At 37.2% G+C, this 16,531-nt stretch overlaps 1 protein-coding gene and 1 long non-coding RNA gene across 2 annotated transcripts; both read right to left on the bottom strand.

Annotated features, from left to right (window-relative positions):
• Nucleotides 1-4,894: 4,894 nt before the first annotated feature.
• Nucleotides 4,895-8,871, bottom strand: LOC127351387 (immunoglobulin lambda-1 light chain-like; the record flags this gene model as incomplete). The annotated part of the gene is made up of 4 exons (XM_051378872.1): nt 4,895-5,848; nt 6,306-6,380; nt 6,497-6,805; nt 8,781-8,871. Coding segments are annotated over 4 exons (624 nt in total), but the record flags the coding sequence as incomplete, so codon positions are not given.
• Nucleotides 8,872-13,213: 4,342 nt separating this feature from the next.
• LOC127351848 (uncharacterized) lies at nt 13,214-13,836 on the bottom strand. Its single transcript, XR_007880985.1, has 3 exons — nt 13,726-13,836; nt 13,410-13,643; nt 13,214-13,337 (listed from the first exon to the last, which is right to left on the bottom strand). It is a non-coding gene; the product is annotated as an uncharacterized LOC127351848 (long non-coding RNA).
• Between the last annotated feature and the right edge of the window lie 2,695 nt (nt 13,837-16,531).

Here is a 16,531-nt window from a genome sequence, read left to right as displayed (position 1 = left end):
TTATTTTATTTTATTTTAACTGTTTCCAGACATCATTTTAATATTTTAGACTTTAAATATGAAATTTAATTGGATCACTACTAATGTATTTATCATGTACATTTTAATAAACAAAAGCAGCTCAAACACAGTGTAGTGGGGTTACAACTTATTAAAATGTATAACCAATTTAAAGCTGAATGATTTTAATATGAACACAATAAGTGCAATGCACCTTTAATATTTTTACTTACTTTTATTTTTACTTCACTTTATTTGCTAGTGATTAGCATTACAACTTTTTAAGAACAGTGATACAATATTCATTAAGACTAACATTTAGCCTTAGGTTAACCATTACCCAATTTTATAATTATTTTAAATTATGTTATAGAATTCATCTTTACTATGTTCATATATTATTTTCCAGTGAATCCCTCACTTTCAACCTGTAGTTATCAGCTCATACTACAGTTTATATGACAGTACTTCTATCTGTTCTGTGCTGCTGTGAAGAATAAAACCTTCACTCTGCTGCCCTCTAGTGTCTGCAACAACACACTGCTTCAAACTGTACTGCTACTGTCACTACTACTACAACTGTTTCTACTATTAGTGCCTTCTGATGTTGTTGAGTTCATCTCTAGTATTTTGTTTCTATTTTAGATTTTATTGTTCAATCACACAGTCATTGAGAGTTACTGTTGCTTGATCAAACTGGTGTTTATGTAGAGCAGGGCCAATGAGCAGCATCTCAGTTTTATCAGAATTTAGGAGCAGGAAATGATGTGACATGTATTTTAACACAGCAGGCAGCAGTCCTCTAATTTAATAAAAAAGAGGTAAAATGGTGCCCCGTGTGAGGCACAGTACTGGAGGCAATTATTCCTAATTGTGCAACATTAATATTTCACCATATATTTTTGGCCAATATGCAAATTTTCGATTTCAGTCTAAAAATGTCCCAAAGTCTGTACATTCAGTACCACTAGTCTTCCACCGCAGTAGACATCCAGCTATACTTGCAAACAAGTACTTTATGGTGAAATAATTAGAGAATATTGATTTTAAGCCCTCATAGAGTTACCATAAGAGTTTGCTATTGCTGCTAGCTATTCCTAGCTAAACCTACACTGTAGTGTAGTAACAATTGGGTTCAGACATACTCAATGCAAACTAATTACATTTTCTCAGTTTGCTGTAAATTAGTAAATCATTAGTAAAGCAGTAGAGCCTGAAATAGAGCGGGTCGTCCACGAATTGGAAGGTTGTTGGTTCGATGCCTGGCTCCTCCGTTGCATGTCAAAGTGTCCTTGAGCAAGATACTGAATGAGTTAGTTTCTGTTCGATGGGCTTTGACATCACTGTGTGAATGTGTGTGAAAAGGGCCGAATGTGGCTGTAGTGGAAAAAGTGCTTTGAGTGGTCAGAAGACTAGAAAGGCGCTACACAAGTACAGTCCATTAACCTATTAGTATTTACCAGCCCTTTAGCAGCTATTTCACCTATGGACGATACACTCTAGCTCTCAGGATCACACATTGGGTTCACTCCTGAGAACAAAGCATCAGTGTTAAATGTGAAAACTGATTCACAACACAAGAGGGCGCCTTCATCCTGCTAACCAGGGATGTAGTGGAGGTTAAAGCACCTCAACTCACTTTGTCAGCTCAGTGATCTCCTGCTCCAGCTTCTCCTGAAGCTCTTTGACTCGACTCACTTCAGTTTCCTGCTGGGATCTGACCTGCTGCTTCACATCGGAGCTTCTTTTCTGGATGAGACGGATCAGCTGAGTGAAGATCTTCTCACTGTCCTCCACTGCTTTATCAGCAGAGCGACTGATAGCCTCCACCTCACGCTCCTCTACAGCTACAAAGGGACCCATCTTTGGCCCAATCTTTCTGACTGAACATGCATTTTTGTTGTTTAGTTGAATATTTTGAATACAAATTGTTTGTGTGTCTTGAGGGGTTAGCCAGAACCAGCCTGGTTTGCCACTGTGGCAGCTACATTAGGACTCAGCTAACAGCAGCTACATTAGCAGTAAGAGTTAAGGTAGGTAGAGCAGCCGGAGGACGTCAGTGGGAAAACCAGACCATATTTCCTTCATAAAATATGATGCAGTTTCACCCAAATCACTGATGAAGTTGTGTTTCTGTACAGTAATCAGTGAGCTCTGGCCCTCCAGAAACAATCTGCTCCGGTAGAGTTTGCTCTCTTTTAGGAGAAAGAGTTTTCAGGCTTTACTGCATTCTACAAAAGTACATTTCTGGGAGAGGTAGGGTTTCTTATTGTGCATTACATAGTTCTTAAGAAGGATTGAAAATAATGCTTCATTTTTGAAATTCATTATTCACTTTTGGTCAGTGGCGGACTGGTGGCCTGGCCGCCCAACTGGCCCGCTCGGCAATTGCAGATGGTCGATACCAAAGGCTCGGTTCGGGTTGCGCTTGATTTTGAAATAAACAATCCGTCGTGCGGCTCATTAGGGTATCTGCCTCGCTGAAGCTCACACACACACACACACACACACACACACACACACACACACACCTCCTCCCTCACCTGTAGTTCTACATGCTTGGAAAATGGAGCGAGATGGACAGCCCAAGAGGAAAGGTAGAGCAGAGAGGGAGAGGCTTAAAAAGCTAAAAGCACTGACCACAGATCAGCGAAGTGCTGTAACATAACTGATGTTTGTCAGTAAGGGAGCAGGTCAGACATTAAACACTAGTGGAGACAACAGACACACAACCAGAGCCTATCCAGCACCACCAGCTTCATGAGGAGGTTAGTTCCACTTTGACTAATACAAACTGACTTAATAAAACTAATGTTTTAAGTTGTAACAAAGGATATTGCAAATTTTAGAATATTGTTAACTAACATAGACACAACATAATAAATTATATGAATACTGAAATCCTTGTATTATATTATTTCATTTAACCTTTACTTCACCAGGTAAAATCCCATTGAGATTAAGAACATATTTGTTGTTATATGAACATAACCAATGCTTATAAAAATGGTCAATTAGTGAATTTGAATAGATGGAAATGATGGGTGGCTTTTGGATTTTTCTTTACAAAGGTGGAGAAGGGAGCAGTGTGAGTGAGTGAACGTTGTAACCTTTTCTTTCTTTTTTTTTTACTCACTGTGACTATTGTATCATATTTTACATTTCTTTCTGTGTGTGTTTGAAGTTTCCTTGTTTAATGTTACAGAGAATAAACCTACACATCTGCAGTGCGCCACCTGTGTACCTCTCACTGTTGCTATGATACTATGGTTGACACAGTGGTCAAATTTATAACTAGTCTGGTACCTGTTACATTAAAAATAGGATTGGTCTCAAGTTTAGGTGGATTAAAAGTGTAGTAGTAAATGAAATAGAATAGAAATTTCAGTTTATGTGATTTGAGTACAGGTTATTGCAGCACAACAGAAACATTTATTTTGTAGGGGAAAGAAACAGAAAAAGCTGTGTGTGGGCGCATGTGGAGCCTTTGCTTTATTATTTTACACTCTTACATCGGTAGGCGCCCAACCTAACTCACTCTTGGTGTTTTGCGTTAATCGGGTGGTGGTGGCCTGGGATGGTACGAAATTCCCGGCCTGAATTATTGTCCCTGTCCGCCCCTGCTTTTGGTGATTAGCGTCATCTGGATACCCTTGCACTTCCTCTGACTAACCACAGGGTGGTGGTGTTTCTCTCTGATGTTTAATGTCAGCACCAGCAGCAAACACAGAAATCCACCATATGATAAACTTTAGTTTCCAATCTGTCACACAGCCATGGTGGAAGAGCTTATTTATTGGTGTGACACCTATCTAACACCGTACAGAGACATGTAATGTCACACAGGTCTCGTCTGGTGACACAGTTGCAATATGTTGAAAATGATCAAACTGTTCAGGGTTATAACATACATGATAGAAAAACCATCTCTTAATATGATATTAAATATATCATAAATGTACCTTTATTATTATTTTATGTTATTTATTGCTGACTCATAAGATTGTTTAAAATCCAGATCATGAAGAAATAAGACTTGTCAACAGAGGTCAAGGAGCCAGAAATCCCCTCCCCTAATGAGTAAAATAAACAATAAAAACAAAAAATTAGACATCATGAATTAATCATCAAGAGAGAAACATGTCTTGAAATAATATCTGTTAATTCAATTTGAAGAAACGATGATGGTACAGAAAAACACAAATATCTGATGAATAAAATGTCATATACTGACACAATGTTCAGTTTTCTGATAAGAAGGACAGAGGCCTCGTTAGAGTTTGAGAGAGTTGACAATCTTACAAATTGTTTTTTTCAGCAAAAAAGTTCATTAGTAGTTTTCTGATGATCCCTGTTTAAGTTTTTTCCAATTTAATTTCTTATCAGTTGAGAAACTTGAGATATGTATTTTCCCTCTACTGACACTCTAGCATAATCTCCGTCATACCTCCTGCCCCTTCCCACAATCATTATGAAATCTCACTTTTTAATATTTAATGTGCAATGTGAAACCATCTTGAAACTGTCACCAATTCCTCATTTAATTTCACTTACTAGAGTGTGTAAGTTAAGATTGCAGAGAACAAAAAAGGAAAACAAAACTTATAAACTAATGAAAAATCATTCCTATACATTTTTAGAAAACAATATTTAAGCAGAGAGTTTGAGGAGTTCATGAGTGTGTACAGCAGCAGATATGAATCTGTTCTCAGTGGTTATTAGGACTCATAAAAAACTGTTGACAGCGAATCAACACTTCCTTTCCTGCAGCAGACGGGCTGTGTGGGTTTCCTCTCTGCAGCCTCCTCACCGTTAGCTGCACTTTTTCACATTAATAACACAATGACAGTTACAACCATCGACTCTGGTTAAAGAATCATTCCAGGAACTTCAGTTTGATTTCAGCTCTCAGTACTCACTGTGAAAGTTGTCTTTAATTCAAACAGTTTTATTGATTCTGTAAAGGTGACAGTTTAATGACAGTTTCTCCAGCCTGACTCCAACTTGTAACATAATACAACATATTAGGACATGTGGGAAAGGATCATAGCCTGCATACATTAACATCATCAATACAAAGACAATTTCTAATTTATTTGTTCATTCTTAACATGTTACAAATTAGAATAGAAACTGATCAAGCTGCTGTATCATCATTTTATAGCAGTTGTAGCTTCAAAGCAGCTCGCTCTGCTGTTTGTCAGCAGTGTCGTCAGCGTAGAGTTTTACATCCACACTGACACAGTTATAAAAGGGCCTCAGCACTAAAGCCAGTGACACTGATTGTGTTTCTATTTTTTGCTATGAAGCCAAACTGAAATTCACAAATACAATACAAGAACAGAAAATAAGAACATAGAAAATATAAACAGTAAATATCTAGCAGACAGATAATGATTCAGCTTTTCTATGATTATACGAGTCACAATTAAAAGTGGAAATAAACTAGAGCTAAACTAAACTAAACTAACACTACAGTAGCAAAGAATTTACACTAACAACCTCAAATATATATGTGTATGTGTATGTATTTATATTTTCTGGAGTACTTTATTGAACCTGTTTTTTAAAAGATAGGTTTCCCAATGAACCACAAAAAAAAAAATTAAATCTAAATTGATATTTCTGTCTGCTAATCAAAGTGATAAATGAGATGAATTGATGATATTTGATGGAGAGAAAAGGAGAGCAGAAAACAGTCAGTCAGCATGTGTGCAGTTGGTGGACGGTCCCTTGTTTCTGAGGATCATCAGCAGAGAGAGTCCACAGCAGTACACCAGACTCTTCACTATCAGCACTGTGTACATCAGACAGAGCAGCTTCACCTGGCACTGAGACTGGAAGGACACTGACAGACAGACAGACAGACAGACAGACAGACAGACAGGTCAGTCTTCTCTCCACACTGTTTCAGTCTGTTCAACTGTGTAAATTTCATCAGTATAACTTGGACGTTTCCAGACGGGACAACCAGCTTTACATGAAGACAGGGGTCAGCTACAGTTTGAATGAAAGCTCAAAGGCCCTTATTAAATACAACAAGTCAGGGCCCCACCAAACTTTTAAAGTTCCTAAATAAGATTTGATTTTCTGTTTGATCCAAAACAAAAACTTGGAGCTAAAAGATACTAAAAAGCTCCGTAGAGCTGCAGAGTTGGTGATGAATATCTGTGAGTTCACAACTACCAAAGACACTTTCACTTTACACAGAGTCATTAGATTAATTCTTAATATAGAAATATTCATAGAGGAGCTTTAAGATATAGTCCCCAATGTTTTGGCAGAGAGGCAGCAGGTGATCTTACAGTCAGCTTGCTGCAGAGCTGGCAGGTCTGCTGGCTCTCTCTCTGGAGGACAGGAGGCTGCTGGAGCTGGAACCTCTGAAACAGAAAAGGAGTCAAAAAGAAATGTCAGTCCTCTGCTCCTCTGCTCTCTTTGACAGCGTCTCCACATGAAGCTGAATCACTGCTGAACACAGTCACCAAGCCTTCATTACCTTGTTCTGTTTGGGCCTCCACTGTGACCCCCTCGTGATGGACGGAGCAGCGGTATTTATATGTGCTGTTCTCTCGCTGAGGGATCAGCAAGATGGAGGTGGTGCGTCCCGACTCTCTGAGCTCCAGCTGCTCTCCCTCAGCAGAGGTCACGTCTTCCTCAGGACCATTGTCCTTTTGTCTTTTCCAGGAGAACCGGACCAGAGGAGGAAACATGTCTGAGGCCACACACAGCAGGGAGCTCTTCCCCTCCAGGTGGGCTCTGGATGCTGCTGGGTACACGCTCACCACGGGCTTCACTATCTGCTCATCTGAAGTTTGACAGCAGCAACAAGCAGCACAGACACACATTCACACAGTCAACAGCAGCTTACAGCACTGCACTGCATTCAGTCTGATCCTGGAAACTACATGGACTCTGATCACTAAACTACTCATCAATACAGCACAAAGTTCAATTCTTCAATCTGCCTTCAAGAAAAGAAAAAGTATTTTATATATTATGGTTAATGTTATTTTTTATAGCAAAGGACAAATTGATCTTAACATCAAACACAACAGCCGATGGATGATTACAATATATTAGATATATTATATATTTACCAATATTCTTCACTCTAACTGCCAGATATCTACGGATATGAGACTTTATTGATCCTTCATGGGAGAATAATTAATATAACATCATAAAATAAATATAATATATATAAATAAATCTGGAAATGTAGAAATCTTTAAATGTAAACTCAAAGTGAACTCTGTAGCTGGTTTTTAACTAGGAATGTTTTTTATTTATTATTTACCTCATTTTATTCTGTTATTTTATCAGTTATTTCCTTGTAAATTTCATTGTAAATGTATTTGATCAGTTTCTTTATTTTCTTTTTAATCAATCTTATTGATTTCATTTGTCTTTAATTATGGTTTATTAATCTATTTGATCTAGTTTTTAGTATAGCTTTAAACACTATTTTTATATCTGTAAGATCTAATTAACTGTATTTTATTTTATTTATTTTTTTTTGTATTTTTTTGTAAAATCTGATTGAATACTTTTTGAAATTATAATATGTTCAGTATCTGATACATATTTACTGCTATATACTATAAAATGTGTTTACTTTTACAAATTGGAAATTATGTTAAGCATCATATAAAGTATTAAGATAGAAATGTGTGTGTATGCTATTATATATCATCATTATAGAAATGTATTAATGAATGTGCATCATCCACTAAAAGACAATACAATTGTCATTATATACATTTTACCATTACATTTTTAATTTTTTCCTACACAACATATTTAAAGTTAAATGCTTTTCAAACACATTTACTGATATACATTCAATCATATTTAATATATTATATTGTTTTATAAAACAAGAGATGGTTCTGAATTACTGAGATGATCAAATACTGTATATCTGTAACATTGCCAATATTGCACAATGATCACTGACATCATTAAAATATATGTTGAGGTGTATTTGTTATAATTAAATCCAGCAAGGTCGACTTATTTTGTGCTTTAGGATTTGGCCTTGTTGGTGCATTAATGAGTTGCACAAGGTTTAAGGAGTCACAGAGTTCTTTAAAACAATCTGCCAGCAGATACTAAAACATGTGTTTACTTTTACACTTTTGATATTATATTAAACATCATAAACTATTAACAGTCTATCAAGATACAAATACATATTTATACATTATATATCAGTCATCTATATTCATCATATATAGAAATAGAAATATATAAATTGGTACGCATACATTCTCTTTATATCCAGTATCTGTTGGCCTTCAGCTATGAGTATATTTTCCTTTTAAAGACATTTGTACCATCATATAAAATACAATTAGCAAAATCTTACCATTAAAAACACTTTTTTCTTATACAACACATTTAAAGACACATACTGACACATATTTAATAATATTTATTATCATATATTATCTAGTTTCATTAAAACAGGAGATGGTTCTGAATTACTGAGATGATCAAATACTGTATATCTGTAACATTGCCAATATCATACTTTTTCTATATAAATCAGTTTGATCTCATGCAGAAATAAAGAATAACTTCAGTTGTGCAGTGAGATTTAAACATCTTTTCAGGAATTATGAACCTTTTTTATGTAACAATAGCTGCATGGCTGCAAGAATTCTCTACTAATTATGAAAAAACTAACATGTAAAGCCTGAAGCAGCAGAAACTCATTAAAAACACATTTTCAACTTGTTCAATAAAACAACTGAAGGAAAATGAAGGTTTATTCTTACCTGTTACATACAGTTTAGTTCCAGAGCCAAAGATGAAGTAGACACAGTGAGAGAGACTAATACAAAAACCTGTCTGCTGTTGAATGTCTCTTTAGACACACTAGCAGTGTTGCTCTATGGATGGTAATGTCTGTCCGTCCACTACTTTAGTCCACATGGATTGGACCTGGACCAAAGGATGGATGGATGGACAAATAAAATCTTGTACAGACATTCTTGGTCCTGGCTCCTGGAAGTTGCTCCATGTCCTCCCTGATTCATATTCTTCATATACGTTTACAGTCTACCTATACTATTCATTCTATTGTACATATTGTTGTTTTGGTCTATTCTGTACATACAACATTTATTGTATCTCATCCTGGAAGAGGGATCCCTCCTCTGTTGCTCTTCAAGGTACAAAGTAAGTTATTCTGTCAGTATACAACCAAGGTTGCACAATGAAAAGAAAGTAGCAGGTGGGCTGGTCCTGCCGTTCTGGCTGGGTGGATCGTCTCTTTAATCCAAACCCCACACTTCCTTTGCTGATGACTGCAGTCTATTTCTGTCAGAGGTAATACGTGTTTGAGCAATAAAGCTGAAAACAGATTGAACCTAAACAGAGAAGTTTGAAGGAGCTAGCCTACCGACCGCAGCATCTGAATGTGCAGCCGTTCCCAAAGCAGTAGAAATAATCAGGAGTTTTCCACCTTGATTTTTCACCTGTTAAAGGGTTTTTGTGGAGTTTCTCTTTATCTGAATGGAGGCTGTGAGGATAGAGGGTGTCGTATGCTGTACAGATTGTAAAGCCCCTTGAGGCCAGTTTGTGATTTGTGATATTGGTTCATTGGGTGAAGGGATGAGTCTTAAAGTGGAGATGAAACAGTCAAATATACATACATTATAATATATAAATGATAATAATAATCTAAGTCTCTTGCTCATTAGGAACAAGAATTGTACATTATGTGGATAAGAGGAGCTTCACTGAGTGAGCCTCTCTAGCCTGTTTTCTAAGCTCTGTATGCTTGTTTTAGTGTTTTTGAGATACTTTTATTAAACCAATCGGAGCTACAATGTGTAAACTGTTTCTTGGTACTGTTTGTATCATTGTGAAAGTTAAATGACTTTAAAAAGATGGCTAGCTCAGGTATTAACTGTAATATGTAATGAGAGTGCTAACGGTGTAGCTGGGTGAGCTAACTGTCGCTACAGCCGTTAAATGAGAGAAATAGAGAAGGCTTATGATGCATATTGGTGCTGATATGATGGCAGGTTGTGATCATTGTTTTCTGATAACTGAGATGTATATAAGGTGTTATATTGCAATGTAGTTGTATCAATATTCAAGTTGGTTAAAAAGGAGTAATTTAATACTGTTCATTTATGGATAAAAAGAGTTAAAAAGAGAAATAGTGATTAAAAGAGCTGTTTAAAAATATAAAGAAGTGAAATATAAGTTGATGGTAAAAATACTTCTACAGTACTGTAAATGTATACAGACTCATTTACAATGACTTGAATGCTGTATATCCTGCATCTGGGTATAGATATGGAAGATATTTAGAGTGAAAAGTGAAAGTAGAATGATGTGATTGAGAGTAATGGTTATGTTTTCTGCACTCTATGTGTAGATTGGTGTTTTTGGATTTGCCGGATTAGGACTTGATCCGGATCCGAACCAGTGGAGGTTCGGTGGCGAGCCAGGAAAGAAGAGCAACTTGGAGGGAACGGTGCACGGTGTGGCCAGCCGTGGTATCCATTCTGAAGAGCCCAGACATCATCTCATTTCACTCTCTAATACAGATAATAACACAGAAATCTACCCGGGTAGTAGTAGTCAATAGAACGGACTGAACTCTTAACTTCTTATAAGAAGAAGGGACACTTTTATTTGAACTTTTCTATTTTATTTTACTTTTCTATGAAAGAGCTCTATTTGTTTGTATTGTTTTATTTTCCATATACTGCCAAATAGTTACTGTGTGAGGCAATAAATTGTCAACTTTTCAACTTCACGCTCCCTCATTTGAATAATGTAGAGGTCCAACTCACCCAACCTAGTAAGAGTGATGGTATGGGCTGATTTTTGTGTCAGTAGAAACTGAATCTGAATTGCTCAACTTGAATAATTGCATTAAAAAACTGAATCTGAATCATTTGAATTTATTAGTTTGAAACTGAATTTGAGCCTCACTAAAAATTCAACTTTTTATGTACTTTCAGATTCAGCTCTCTAAAGTCAAATGTCGTAATCTCAACTCAATTTCAAACCACTAGATTACAGTTTTAAGGTCACAGACGGGTCAAGGTGTTCAGGAAGAGCAATCGAGTGCAGATGCACAGAGCTCCTTTTTGGCTAAGCAGCAGGTTTGTTTTGACCATTTCCTGGACCTGTAGACATTGGCTAGAGAACAACATGCTTAAAGGAGACATATTATTCCTCTTTTCAGGTTCATAATTGTATTTATTTTATTTTTTTATTTTGGTTTGGTGTGTGAACCACTTTGTGTCGGACTGTTTTCACAACCTCGGTCAGTACAACACTGACTGCATATATGCCATTGATTCTGTACATACTGATGTTTTTACACATCCCTATGTATATTTTGGTATAACATTGTATATATGACTTGCATATTAAAAACTAAAGGAGATGTGGATGAGTGTGTGAAAGAAACATTTATTCAAAACGTAATGAAAAAGGCAAACTGAAACTGAACTGAAATAAAACAAATGAACAAATCTTTATTTTTATTCATGCACAGAGAGAGAGAGAGAGAGAGAGAGAGAGAGAGAGAGAGAGAGAGAGAGAGAGAGAACAACATTCAACATACAGGTGTCTTAAAGACACACAAACAAAAACATTAATTGGAGCCTATAAAGTTGCTGGCAGGCAAAAAAGATTGAATGTAAACAAGTGTAAGATCATTGCATATACCACAATATTAGTTTATATCAATGGGGTATCATAGAACAACAAATGACTTAGGATCGGTTTTTCAGAAGCCTGCTACTAACCAGTGTGGAAGTAAGAACATATATATTTATAAAGCATACTGTAAAAAAAGCTTTAAAATCAGCTAACGTGGGTCAAAGTTCTGAGCTCTTACCACGAGGAACAAGGCAGCCAGCTCACTTTTACCTCTTCTCTTCCCTGCACACACACACACACACACACACACACACACACACACACACACACACACACACACACACACACACACACACACACACAGAATCACAGACACACACACACACACAGAAACACAGACACACACATACACACACACACACACAAACACACACACAGACAAAAAGAAGTGTTAGCCATTCCAGCAACCACTGTTAAATGAACTGCTATTTCACTCAGTCAGTTACATCTTACCTCCTTTAGTTGTTTCTTTTATTTCATTGTAGTGAAATATTTTTTGCTTCTAACATTTTCGGAAGCCTAAAATTATGCTAAAAACAAACAGAAGAAAGAAGGAGAATAAATGTAGAAACAGACTATGACATCCCCCAGGTGAATACAGCTGCATTTCCACTGTCAAGAACTCACAGGGGTCAGCACAACCGAAGCAATGGCTGAGCTTCACCCTGGGTTTGAACCACCTTCTTGATCATGATATCTCACCTATTCACTGTTCTTTGATTGTTATTGTGGACCTGGTACACCTTGGTCAAGGTTCCGAGCTACCTGAGCTGATACTAAAAGGTGGTGTGACATTACTGCCAACCACTGATGAGTCACATGACAGTTGATGTCCTGCATAAAGCCTAGATTTTTAAATAGCCAAACTATCATTAATAGTTAAGTTTTTTTATTCACTCAAAAATGGCAGCCCACAACACCATGCTGTGGTCAACTGACAAAGTCCAGACTTGTCCAGAACATAGCTTCATATCCTCTGTTATGAGTAGCGTAGCTGTTTATGTGCGTAGTGTGTTGTCAGTGTGGCAGTAAATGTACAGTGTAGCTTAGAGTCTGTCAATAAATAAAGGCTGCAGCTTCTCAAGACCAAAGTAAAGCTTGTTTCCCAACTTCATTGCTCTGACAATCACCTCTGCCTACATTGAGGGGGTCCCATCCAAAGTTCTATCTACAGTGGAAAAGGAAGTCGAGCACCCAAAAGTGAATAGAGTAGAGTTGAGCTGTACAATGCTGACGCATAGAGGAAGAGAAGGAGTGTCCATCTTGTCTCATATGTGTCCACATTAGTTTTTGTTTTATCTCATGAATAATTTATCTTCTACATGTAGATGAGGACAAGTTAGTGAGTAATCCTTTATGTTTTTTATTGTTACTGATAATAACAGGGATTAGGGAAAAAACTGTTCTCCGAAAAGTCTTCTGTTTACAATCGCTCTTTGCATGTGTCTGATTCATTGTGTCTACATGCACACAAACAATATTATCATGCTGCTATCAAGGAATTGCATTGCACATTTAATTTGATGAGTAGGCTGTAGCACAAAAACAAAAAATACCTGTCTTCCTCTTTTTCTTCCCTTCACCTGTTGCACTGGTCAGGGAGATAGTAGGTGTGGGAGAGCGGGAGCACTGTGCAGACACACCTGTGACAAAGGTGGATGACTTTAGACACATTACTTAAAATATGGTAGAAGGTGATTAATGCGAATACTCACTTTCAGTCATGGTTTTTTGAGAGGGAGATGCTGAGGCGGTGCTTGGAGGCTGGACAGGGACGAGGGTTAGGGTGTAAGTCTCCTCCTCATAGTCCATTTGGGGATGAGAAGTAGATGGGAGAAAGGTGGAAGGGTCTGGAGGATGAGGAGGAGAAGAGGGTTGGGAGGGAGAGCAGGTAGACTGTGGAGTTGGAGATGGGCTGGGAGCTTCTGGCAATTGCATCCTTTGAGAATCTGAAATAATATAAATATAAATATTACTCACAATGACAGCAGATCCCAAAGCATAAATCATAAAAACAGATGTTTGCCTTACTTTTAATAATGTACTCATATGCCCTGCTCATCTTTTCTAAAAAGGGTTTTACAGGCCCGTCCCCTCCAGGGCACATGTAGGTGATCATTTCAGCATTTACTGTGTTCACCCTCTTCTGCTTCCTCCCGATGAACAAAATTGGGTTGTAGCCAAAGGCAGCAAGCTTGCTCACCTGAAATGTACACAATTACACAAAATGTTAACATGGCATTATTATTACACACTGACAATTTTTTCACTTTATTTGAGTGTTATGTGTGCACCAGTGTTTGCTAATGTCTATAATCTTTTCAAGGGTTTCTTGAGAGTTTTCTAATGAACTGTAGGTGTGTGTACATATAGCATTCTTTCAGACAGAAAAGTGTGGACAGGGTTCTGTGGAGCGCTGGGATGAAGCACTTGTGCATTGAGAGAAACAAATGCTATGTTAACAGAGAGTTCACTGTCTCTGTTATTATAGTTTCTGTCTGAAATATCATAAAGCTCAGGAGACAGACATGGCCAAAACAAGTTTTCCCTCCATTTCTTTTTAGTTTAGTTCTTCGGAGATGCAAACACATGCATTGCACCCTCATTTTAATATTTTGCACTTTCAGTTCAAATTACATATTAATGCCAAGCATAAGGTGGTCTGGCACATGGACTGCGTGGGCATCTTCATGCTCACCAGCAGCTCAATCAGCAAAAGAGTTGGATGAAGATTAATAAAGGTCAGCGGGTGTGGTGATTAATAAATACTCTCCCAGCTTGTCACATCACTGGTCTCATAGCTCTGAAACAACTGAGCTAATCAGTTAAACATGATAGCAACAGCTCAACAAATAGAAATCTTCATCTCAGGAAATGTCTGGATGGTTCAGAGAGTCACAACATGAACACACCTCACCACCAATCTGCAGCCAACGACAAATGAAGTATGATTTTCCCATAAATAGTTAATATAATAATATATAAACTGATTATATGATTATTTCGGACAAAGACTGTTTTATTTGGAATTCTAATGTATCCCACCTCATACATGGTCACATAGTTTAGTAATTAATGATATACAAATGTGTTTGCACTGCACTGGTCACAGTATTTAGCCATGATTCCTCTGAGGACTGGAGTTTGAGGGTATGGGTGTCCTTCTGACTCGTAAAGCAAACTGTTGCTGAAAATGACTGACACCCTGTTTAACTTACTGCTGTCTACAACTTTATTCGTCTGTGTTCAGCATAATCTGTTTATCTGGGACCCAACTCTGGATCATCATACACTACTCTACTTTAATAGCTGTTGGCAGCTCGCACTGTAGCTACTAGGGTACCACCATTAATTTGAGATGCACCTGAAGTCATTTGGTTCTGGAACCGGGCCTAGCTCTCTCCTCATTGGTGTTATATGTGCTATATGGACCACAAGCCCATATGTCAATAATGAGCCAACTCATTTTGAAACTTTAGCTAAATTTCAGGTTAGGGGTGGCTCATATAAAGAGGCGGCATTATGTTCAACAACCTTTGATGAATACAATGGACTTCAAATTTGATGCGCACACACAACACATCAAAGTCAATAATATTGAAATGTTTCAATGACTCTACACTGGACCTGACAACCTACAGCCACTCATAATGAAAATAATATCATGAATGAATTAGAAGAAAAGTTGATGAACTCCTTACCGCTACATGGGCTGAGGCCACAACTCTGGTGCCGTTTCTATGTTTTATGGTGTTCTGACCCCAGTGGCCTGCCCTCACTGCCTTTTCTTTTTCTTTGAATGACTTTTTTTGCAGGAGGCAAACACAGCAGCTGGTCCTCTGATTGGCATGATGCTTGCTCCACAATAGGGGCAGCTTCTTGCTTTGGGCTTCGTCATGACTTTGAGAGCAAGATGAATGGAAAAGCAAATAAGAGTGTGACACATAAAAAGAACTAAGTTACAATTGACTGCAAGGGCTGTCTAAATACAGCTAGCAATCTCGATAGCACACACCAATTTCCCGTTGACCAGCATAATGTGCATAACATAGCATGCATTAGCTAAATGCTGATGTTACATTGAAACCTTTTTAATGTGTTATACCTGTGTGTAGCACAAAAGTAATATTGCTGCATCTGTAAATATACAAACTATATTGTTTTATTGTTTACATTTTTAGGTACATGCTCAAAACATTAAGTGTGTTTCTTACCTGCTTCTTCCTTCTACTAAAGATTTTCTAAACCTGTGTTTTTCTCCCTTCCCGCTAGGACAGTACCCGCGTTACAAGTACCGTGAATGAGACGGTGAATGACGTCACTCTCGTCGCTTGCACTTTAAATCATAAAACATAAGAAACAGTATTTCAGTAAAGAGAATTTAAAAATATGTATATATGTAAATTAAAAAAGAAGTCAAAAAAGAAAACAGAAAAAAAATATATGAAGCGGCTGTAAAACTGTGAAATAAACATATTTACTTTTTTAAAATATCAATCATCTAGATGAAGTGTAATTACTGATTCGGCTGCACTAAATGTTTGATATATTCAATAGATGTACGATATTATGACCCTATTTTACAACCCTACTTTGAAAACCGGAAGAACTAGCTAACCCAAATCCACATTTATAGAATCACAGTTAGTATATCTGACATAAGCCAACATCTTTACTTTTTCTTAACATTAATCATATAGATGAAGTGTAATTACTAATTCGGCTGCACTTAATGTTCGATATATTCATTAGATATATCTTTTACGACCCCATTCTTAACAATACTTTGCAAACCTGAAGAACTACAAACATGGTGCTTGTATTGAAAATTGGTGAA

This window comes from Dicentrarchus labrax, unplaced genomic scaffold (assembly GCF_905237075.1).
Source record: "Dicentrarchus labrax unplaced genomic scaffold, dlabrax2021, whole genome shotgun sequence".
Classification (NCBI taxonomy): Eukaryota; Metazoa; Chordata; class Actinopteri; family Moronidae; genus Dicentrarchus; species Dicentrarchus labrax.
This window is presented reverse-complemented; position numbering and strand designations above follow the sequence as displayed.